The sequence below is a fragment of the Sinocyclocheilus anshuiensis genome, unplaced genomic scaffold (genome assembly GCF_001515605.1).
Source record: "Sinocyclocheilus anshuiensis isolate Anshui unplaced genomic scaffold, SAMN03320099.WGS_v1.1 scaffold283, whole genome shotgun sequence".
In the NCBI taxonomy this organism is placed as follows: domain Eukaryota; kingdom Metazoa; phylum Chordata; class Actinopteri; order Cypriniformes; family Cyprinidae; genus Sinocyclocheilus; species Sinocyclocheilus anshuiensis.
This window is the reverse complement of record NW_015549605.1, coordinates 5,126,468-5,136,422: the sequence shown is the minus strand read 5'-3', so window position 1 is coordinate 5,136,422 and position 9,955 is coordinate 5,126,468. Positions and strand designations below refer to the sequence as shown.

Below are 9,955 nucleotides of genomic sequence, written 5' to 3'. Positions count from 1 at the left end.
CGCAAAAAAAAAAAAACCTGTTTATACGCAGTACCAAACAATTCCACTACAATAAATTAGCTTACCATTCATTTCATTTTTTACTGCAAACAGTACAAGCTTGACTATTTCCTTCAGGGCCATTTAACCTTTTTGAATCATGTCCATGTTTTTTTGGTGTTCCCATAGCAAGTGCCAAAACCTTTACCAAGTTCCCTACCTTTCAGATGAAGTAAAAAAAAACAAACAGGACCAGACGGTTAAGACATTAAATTTTGCATTACATGTTTTCAGAAATGTTATGTTTAATAAATGTAATCTAACTAAAAATGCACTAATTTTCACACGCTTCCAGAAAATAAATCTGAACATTGGATAAAGCCAGGTTCAAAATTCTTGTTTAATTTTGTTGACATATTAAAGGTTTTTACAGAAGGGATTTTGGGTATCTCTTTATTTAATCACTCAGTCGATCAGAAAATACAGTCAACAGCCAGAAAAAAAACAGCATTTTCACATTATATTGTTAAATACATGTTAAATATATATCAAGCGAATGACATATCAACAAACCCCTCAGTAAAAAAACCTTCAGAATATAGAGAGGAATAAAACTGCTTAGTCTGGTAAGTGCTGCTGAAGAAGAGATGAAAACTCGTTTTAAGAAAACTACTGTAATTGAAATCCACAGATGCAAACTGATAAAGTGCAATGATAAACACTTCAATGTGTATTTTAAATGCTATCTTTACACTAGCCTAAAGATGTTATGGAAGCAAAATCTCAAAATTGACCGATGTTTTTGCCTGTAGCATCTTGCCTAAAGGAAAAAAAACCCGAAGCAGTCATGAATTGCCAAGACAAATGACAGTGTCGTCAAAACGACGGATAAGTGAATCTATTGGCGTGTCCGTCAGGAGAAGGATGGGCGGCCGGTGATATTGAATCACGCCACAGGACGCGCTGAGCAGGAGAGCGAGATAAAACGGGTTGTGCTGCAGGAAGGGGCCGCATGTGGCGAGGAAACGCTGGGAAAACGTCTGCATCACCTGCTCGATCACGGTCAAGCACTAACAACAAAGAGAGCCAGGCACCGGCGGCACAATGCGCACACTGAGCGCGAGACCTGAGCCGCGTTCTTGTTGTCTAATGAGTACTGTGAGCGAACGATCGCCACTGGCGTCTTGTTAAAATCTCAGAGAAACATGTGGCCCGGTTGCGCCACATAGTCAGTGGGCTGACCCAGAAAGCCACGCTTGGTCGCCCAAGTCGGAGGAGCGCTGATCCATCCGTTTAAACGTCTATCCTGACACCATCTGAGATATGAATCATGGCTCTGCGTCAGCAAAATCTGAGGCTGCGGAGAGCGTCCGGCCGCTGACTATGAATTAATGAGCACGCCATCATCTCCCAAGCTGCCATCTACCCATTCATTTAGCAGCCCACTCATACAAATCATCCGAAGCCGATATTAAGTGTCTAACAGCTGAGTAACCCATCCACTGGCATCTGGAATGGTGCTGTCACCGAGCTAAATGCTACAACCCAAAGGCCTTCTTACAAACCTGGGAGGAACTGAATTGGACATTGGATTCTTTAATGTAGATCTTTAATGTAACTTTTACCAAGAATTAGTTTTCTGGTTACCCGATGGATGGTTCTGGTGCCCAATCATAAAGCTTGTCTTCCTTATGTTTACAAGAGGGATGCATCAAAAATATGGCTAAAAGCAAGAAAAAAAATGGGCTAAAACACTTTTATTGCATAACAGACATTTTAGCATGGAGAAAAAGCAGCATGCATGTGAAACTATTCAGCATTCAGCTATACCACATGACAGCTTGTTAAAAATGTCAATATCTCATGTAGAGTCACGCTAACTGGTGTATGTTAAGTGCAATATAAAATCAAAATAAAGCTAATCTTTCAGTTTCAGCCATAATGTTTGATTTTGGTGCATACCAAGTAAACATTTTGTGGTCAAAACTACAGAAAACATATCACAGCATTTTGTTGAAAATATTGCATAATACAGAAATGGAGAAAAAGCAGCATGCATGTGAAATTGTTCCATTTTTAACAACACAATTATTCCATTTTTTATATATTAGTATATTTATTATATAACAGCTTGTTAAAAATGGTCAATATCATGTCAATATCTCATTTCAGAGTCTACTATTATGCAATTAGCAGAATTTATCGTTTTTTTCCAAACAAACACTAATTATAAATGTAATAATTCCAGTTTCAGTGCTGCGTTTTTTTTTTTTTTGGTGCATCATTAGTTTCTGGGCCAGAAAGATTAGCTCCTCAGTGACTAATGTCTTAAACCAACTGGTTAGGTGAGAAAATTTCCAGCTAAAAACTAGAGACCGACCATAACACCTGGCTGAAAATACTGCATGAACTTCAACATAGAGAAAAAGCACTGTGTACGAAATTATACATATTTTTTTCATATTTATCAAACTACAGCTTGATCAAATTAATCTATATCTCATTACAGATGAGTCACAGTAAATAGATAAAGTGTAATCACTAAAATATATTATAAGATTAACAGAATTGGCTGTTTCCAAACAAAGGCTGACAGAAAACATTTTTCGGTTTCAGCCAAAATCATTTTAGAGCATCACTAGTTTCCAATGAATAAAATACATTTCTGGACTGGAAAAATTGGCTCTGCAATGGCCAATTTTGTAAACTGGTTGCAAACCAAGAAAAAAAAATGCAAAACATCACGAGACTGATAATACAAAATTAAACAGATCGCTCCAGTTATAATCAACAAAGCCGTTGAGACTGGAAAAGCACAACTTGGCGCCATTCAGATGAATAAGCTGCAAAACAACTTCACCTGGTTGATTTATTTTAAGTGCAACTTTTAAATAAATTTCAAGCATTGAATCTAAGCAAGTTTGGATGGCATTAAGAGAATTAAATCAATTTAGAAATGAAAACATGATTACTACAATTAAAACTCAAAGACTGCAATGATGAGCCATGTTTGTTTAAGGTCAGGTTATGTAGAAACATAGCGACATTATCTCTCAACCCACAAGTCTGTCGAAATGAGAGCAAATTCTGAGACGAACACCAGAACCATTTCAGTCCAAAAGGAGTTGCTTTATCCAATTAGAGCAGTCGAAGAAAAGTTTGTGCAGTCAAAGCCAAATTCTGTTATTTTGCACTGGAATCACTTGAGCACTGAACTGAGCTGTCAGCGCCTGGCTCGTGTGTCAAAACAATCAGAGGGCCAAGCGTCATTTACCCTTTCACACCATTTCTACTCACCCCATGGCTCTCAGAACGAGCGAACGAGAGCAAGAGCAAGAGAGGAAAGCGGGCCCTACATGATTCGACAGTCACAGGAAGCATTAGGAAGCTTTTCATCACTGTGGACCCACTCCACCCATCCATCGACCCACTTAACTGTCCTAAAACCACAGCATCTCATGTTACTGCTGCTCTGGAAACGAGGAAACGCTCACACAGCGACGGCGAGTGACACACACATGGCTAAACATGTGAGGACCATTAGAGGCATTTCATTCAACAGCATCCCTGCCGAGGTGGAAACACCTGCAGCGGAATGAGTGATGTTTTGATTGGATACTGTCCATGCCTTCCTTTTGTTCACTTTTCCATCACATCCACCAAAACCTACAGTTTATAACCGTTACAGTCAGGTTGCTAAATCACTATTTAACTAGTAGCTAAATCTTACAGAAGCCTTGTATAATTAGGTTCAAGGTGCCTGTCCAATTTTTAACAGCGTTGGTTTCAGAAGTATTTTTCCTGTTCATTTTTTCCCATATGGATAAAAAAATTAAAAATGTTTTTAAATAAAATTACAAAACTTTGATTTGAAGTAAATAAATGTTAATATTTGAATATGAATTTGACTATTTGGGGAAAAATCTAACAAAAAGACAAATTAATGGCTTTAATAAGAGAGAACTACAATCCCCTTAAGCGTTGTAAATAAAATTCTAAAAAATAAAAACAATGGAGAAATATAAAGATGTTGGGAAAAATAACTAAATACAGTAGCAAGCAATATTTTTACAATAATTTCAAAAGATGGATATAGATATAACTTATTTAAGTAGTTTGACTGGCTCAATTACGCCATTCGCAGTGTTTAATGGGAGTGGGCGGTTCTTTTGGCACAATATTGTTTTGATTCTCTGATTGGTGGAGACTCTTTTGTAGAATCATGGGTAATGTAGTTTTTCACCAGAAATTCAACTGTTAAACACAATTAAATATAAATTATGTTAAATAATGCGAGTTAAATGGCGTTAACAAATGCATATACTATTAATGAACCTTATAGCTTCAAGAAGGTCCGTGTTTAGTTTGTAAATTATTGTTAAAAATCAATTCCTCTATGGAGAAAATGAATGGGATTTTTACTTTTGGCTCAGTGGTAGAGCATTGTGCTAGCAGCGCAAAAGGTCGTGGGTTCGATTCCCAAGGAACACACATACTGGTAAAAAATGTATAGCCTGAATGCAGAATTCTTAACTTCTGTGTGAAAAGGTTAAAGGTCAAGTCATTCCAATCCCTATAGGGACTAGGGTTGCACGATTAATCGCATGCGATATTTAAACGCAGGTGATGGAGATTTACCGCTGATTACAGAACCGGCTTTCTGACAAGATGCGCGTTAAATATCGCATGCGATTAATCGTGCAGCCCTAATAGGGACACTAAACAGAAGTCTATTTCGTCTTCCATTGTTCAAACATACAGACGGTCACTGGTTAAGCCAGTGTTGCTATCACCCATCTAACATCTACACAACACGAACAGATGCACACACAAACACAAAACAGCACATTCGGAAAGAGCACGCCACAGTTGAATAAGTGACCTTTGCAACTTCCCCCTCGCTCCACACATCGCTCCATTTATTTCCCACTCCAGTCAGAAACGCCCCAGAAAAAAAACAGTCAGATTGCATCTCTAAAACAAGTACACTTAAATAACATCACATAAAAGGTTATTCCATCCAGTCAGATGCACTCTCGTTGAGAGTAACCTCTGCCCTCTTTGGAGTGCGTGTTATTTCACCGCATTCCCCCTTTAATTTGCAACACAAGGCATGAGCGAGACACGGGGAGGGAGCTCATCCTCCGCCTCTTGTCACGCTGCCCAATCTGCGGCCTGTTAGGCAGTAGGCGGACACTAATGACCAACATGAGTGTCTTCATGAGCTGTTTATTTTGCTGCATTCCCAAGACGCTGCAACAGCTGCCAAGCAAAAGCAGAAAAAAGAGAAGCCGTCTTCAGCTAGCCACACAACAACAGCGGCCCTTCAATCGCTGCGACGGCCAGCGCAACCTCTGCGTCACACGCCGCTCCAGATGTAGACCACAGGTCATCTGCTTCACCATCTCAATTATTCGTCATCTTCCTTTTCAAAGAGCACTGGAGAAAGAAAAAGGGTTCGTTGGTAGAGCTCCGGAAGTAAATATCCCATTCATTGCGACCATAGAGAAACTGATATTTAGCGATAATGCAAAAAAATTCTGTAGAAGCCACAAGTCGATGTGATTTAAAAAAAAAAAATGTTTTTTTTTAATCTAATTTCAGGTGCAGAATTGCACAAGATATTAATCCAGAAAAGAGATCCACCAATCAGAGTTTTTGTTTTCACAAAAATGAAAATTGCATCAGGTGATCGGCCACAAAAAAAAAAAAAAAAAAAAAAAAAAAAGATATAATTTAGTCTCTTTAAACCCTGAATATAACTATTTGTTTATGTATGCGCATATTTTAAAATATCTGAATTATCTGAATATTATTTAATATGATAAATATATATGTGTGTGAAGATACAATGAAAGTGATATATATTTATATTACACATTAAAATTTTACATTTTGTTTCTATTTAAATTTATAAAAAAATATATTGATTCTAATACCCCAGGCAATGCAGCCTAGGTTAGTTTTCCCAAAGAACTACTTTATTAAAGATTTTTGAAGACCTTGTGGAAAAAAGCAGACTGGAAAAATGTGGGCACTCGCTGTTGTTCTCTTTTGGGACTAGAATGTGTTGCGAATGCTCTGCATGGCGGCCACAGCAAAGCTTGCACTGAGCGTCCTCTGGCTAGCCGTGCTATTCCTGGGGTGACACAGAAAAATCCTCCTAACACGCTGCAGTGCTTTTTAAGGAATTCTGACAGGCTTGAGCCAATGGATCAAATACCACAAGCCACTTGCTGCTCCCGAGCGTCGCTCCTTCACGACTCCCAAAGCGACTTTGTGCCAGTATAATGAATGAGCCCATATCACTCTTAATCTCTGGCCGGCCGCCATCTGCCGCTGCAGTAACATGAGCGGGCTCCACATTGGTCACTACGATCTCATCCTTCCGAGTTTCTCGAATTGCACGTCTTAGATCAATATGAAGATCCAAAGGAACATTAGAAGCGAAAACGGGCTCATTTCAAACGGCTCTGGGCCTCCAGGTATCATCAGCGCAGCGGTAAAGGAGTCCAGGGAGTCTGTATGCAAACAACCATCCACAGAGACGATGATAAAGAGACTCATTTGAGCAAAAGACTAGTCGTTACATCTGTCCAGCGCTGAGATTGCAGTTAGATCGTCGTTCGCTGGCATGGCCCAAGCAGACAGCATGCCCTCAGACGTCCAGAAAGGGTTGAGTTGTCAATACTGACGTGACGAGATGCATCTCCTGAGTTTTAGCTCAAATCCCTGTGTTAAATCAGCCTCAGAGTTCAGCTCTGGAATGGGTTTGGAACAAAACTACAAAGCAGCATACACCATGCATACACCATGCATACAAATTTTACACATAGGAGCCAATTAAACAGACTAATTTAAAGCAGAATTAGCCTAATTTTTCTCAGTATAATGGTCAAAATATCATCACTGCTAAATAGGGAGTTCAAAATATCAGCATCTGTAACAGCCCTATGTCTATTGACTGCAGACTGACTTTAGTCACAAAAGATGTCACATTGAGTGAGGAACAACACTTTGTGGTAGACATTTCTAAAATTCAATTCAAAGCTTTCAGATGGAGGTTGCAAAGCTGCCCATTCATGACACTACATTTTTTTGCACAATAAATCAAACAAATGATGACAAAATGAAATGATTTGCATGATCCCGCTACCGATAATCCAAGATAATACTCTAATAATATTGTTTTGGTCATGATAAGGCACAATTGACAAAGAAAATCAAGCAATTTTTTGTAATGATAAACATTTAAATCAAACCTGGCAAGCAATACAGAATGACCAATGCTAAGGATGCATATTAATGCATGTTTGGATATTAAAATGATATGGTCGCAAATACAAGCACACAAAAAACTGCTGAAATTAACACTTATTTCACACTATTTACTCAAAAACCACAAGTAAAAGTTATTCATCTGATAATATACTAATTATTTATGTAAATAATCCCAAACTGGGTAAATAAAATCCCCATAATCAACCAAAATTATCACTTATTTACTGAAAAACCACAGAAAGATTTTGGAATTGGCACAAATTGAGGTATTAATCTGATAAAATGCGAATTATTGACACAAATAACTTCAAAATAGCCACAGAAGATCCCTAAAATCAAATTAACACTTATTTCACACACTTATGGCACAAGCGGAAGGTATTAATCTGATCATATGCAAACCATCAATGCAAATAATCTCAAAATGTCCAAATAAGATCCTAATAAACAATATAGCTAATTTTTAACACATTCACTGATTAAAATAGCCTCTAAAAGGCACATTCATCAATTTAAAAAGCCTTAGAGTCTAAAAATATCGATCAGCTCCTCTCCACACCAAAATAAGCAAACCAAGTCCAGCTAAACTAATGAAAACCACATGAAGGGCGCAACAGATTTGTCTTAAACTGCACTAGAGCTGTACAAACAATGGGTTAACATGATTCACTCGGTGGAAACCAACAAGTTGAGCCTGTTCAGCCAACAGAGTTTTGAATCACATGGTTCCTGTCAAGCCCTCGGTCACCCTCAAAGTAATTACTTTTTTTGTAAACGGGGGTGGGAAAGAGCTCTAACGACTCGTGTGTGCCTTCAGTGTGCGAGCGGAAGCATTTCTGGAAACGATATGGTGTGTGTGTGTGTGTGTGTGTGTGTGTGAGAGAGAGGGGGCGGCGATCTGAAATCACTGTCGCCACTGCTGCGGTCAAACAAGCAGGCGAGAGCGAAATATCCTCCTTCCGCCAGGAGCCGAACCTCCAACTCACTTGATAAAGCAGCGGGCTCCTTCGAACGTATATCCTTCTTCCCATCCGGTGGGTAAATCTGAAAAAGGAGACAGGAGGACAATGAGCTTTGCATGCAAAAAGCATCTTCTAGAGTGACTAGCTGCACATCTCTCATCGTGCCCGTGATCTGCTGTGCTGTTCAATGCCCACAAGCACTGCTCGCATCCCTATACTGCAGATCAACATGTATCATACAGCTTGTTTTGTCTCTTAATAGTGACAAAAAACTGCTAAGGCTTTCATAACGCAACTGTGCAGTGTTTTGAGGAATGCAAAGCATCTCCTGCAAGCTGTCAAACGATCCGACGAGTGCAGCAGCAATGACAGCTGTCAATCAAAAGCCAAAAACGACCATGCAACCTTTCAGAAACGTGAGCGCAGGTGTGCTGCACGCATGCAACGCAACGCGAACGCAATGACATTGCGCGCGTCGCGTTCTGCCACAACTGCGGCTCTGCAGCTGCATTGATTGCGTTTCTCCTCATGCGGATTTTTCCCCCCCGTTAAAAAGCCTCTTACCTGGAGTTTTTCTGTGCCCTGTAATGACGGCTTCTCCCGTGACTGGATGCAGCCAGGTTGTGCTCTTCGCTTCTTCACTGTTGGGTGAGAAAAAAAGGGGAGAAGAGAAGGTGAGAAAACAACCGACGAGAGGCATTCGAGGCGAACCGAGCCCTAACTTTCCATCCCGCGGATATTTACTTGATAAAGAAGACGCGTCCGTCGCGGGTCACGCCGTAACTCCATGAGGAAGGCAGGCAAGACAGCCACTCCGGGTTCAGGTCCGCCGCCATGTCTGAGCACTGAGCTGCGCTCGAGCTGCGCGCCTCCGACACACTCGCGCGTACTCGGGATTCCTTAGCAACGGTGTCCAGGGCGCAGGCGGGAGAAGCGCTTCCGGGGGGCGGGGCGTACGCGCGGACCAATGACGTGACGCGCAGACGCGATTTATTTATTTCCTATTTAAATAACATTCTTATTTGCGTTAGCCAGCTTTATTTGTGTTTTGTGCTCACAGAATATAATAAAGATTGCGTTTATTTTCAATGATAAACATTTCAAAAGGGTGTTTTTTACGAAGATATTTTTTATAGCTTATTCTGTAATTTCTTGTGAATATTAAATGCAACTAAAGTTAGGTTAACAATAAATAAATAAATTAATTAATTGCCTATAATATTTTTGCATGGTGATTGCTATACATTCCTTTATAGCAAATATCCATACCAAATAAAAACTTTTCTGTACTACTTTTATAATAATAATAATAATAATAATAATGTATGTTTTTAATCAAATACTGCATCGATCTCTAAAACGAAAATCTAAACTTGGGTGTCAAGTATGCATTTTTTTTTTCTTCTTTTTTTTGTTGTAATTCAACCACAACAACATTTATTTATAAAGCACATTTAAACACAATAAAAATTGATCCAAAGTGCTGTACAGTGTACAAACAAATCTACTAATAAAAACAACAATTACACACATTCAAAGGCTAAAGAGTACAAGTAAGATTTGCGTCTAGACTTAAAAATGTCCAGAGAAGCAGCAGATCTCACATGATAGGGGAGACCATTAAAGCTTGGGGCCAATCACAGAAAAAGCCCGATCACCCTTTGATTTGTACCGACACCGTGGCACAGTTATAGGAGCAAGTGACTTGAAGATCTAAGTGCATATAGCAGGAC

General features: G+C 39.4%; 1 protein-coding gene across 1 annotated transcript in view; it reads right to left on the bottom strand.

Annotated features, from left to right (window-relative positions):
* LOC107658747 (pleckstrin homology domain-containing family A member 6-like) overlaps window positions 1–9,119 on the bottom strand; it is a 167,217-nt gene extending 158,098 nt beyond the window's left edge. Inside the window, exons 1-3 of the mRNA XM_016447397.1 lie at window positions 8,967–9,119; window positions 8,787–8,863; window positions 8,247–8,304 (exon numbers count right to left, since the gene is read on the bottom strand). Of these exons, the coding sequence (XP_016302883.1) occupies window positions 8,247–8,304; window positions 8,787–8,863; window positions 8,967–9,058 (227 nt within the window). The 5' untranslated portion in view covers window positions 9,059–9,119. The remainder of the gene's footprint in view (window positions 1–8,246; window positions 8,305–8,786; window positions 8,864–8,966) is intronic.
* Between the last annotated feature and the right edge of the window lie 836 nt (window positions 9,120–9,955).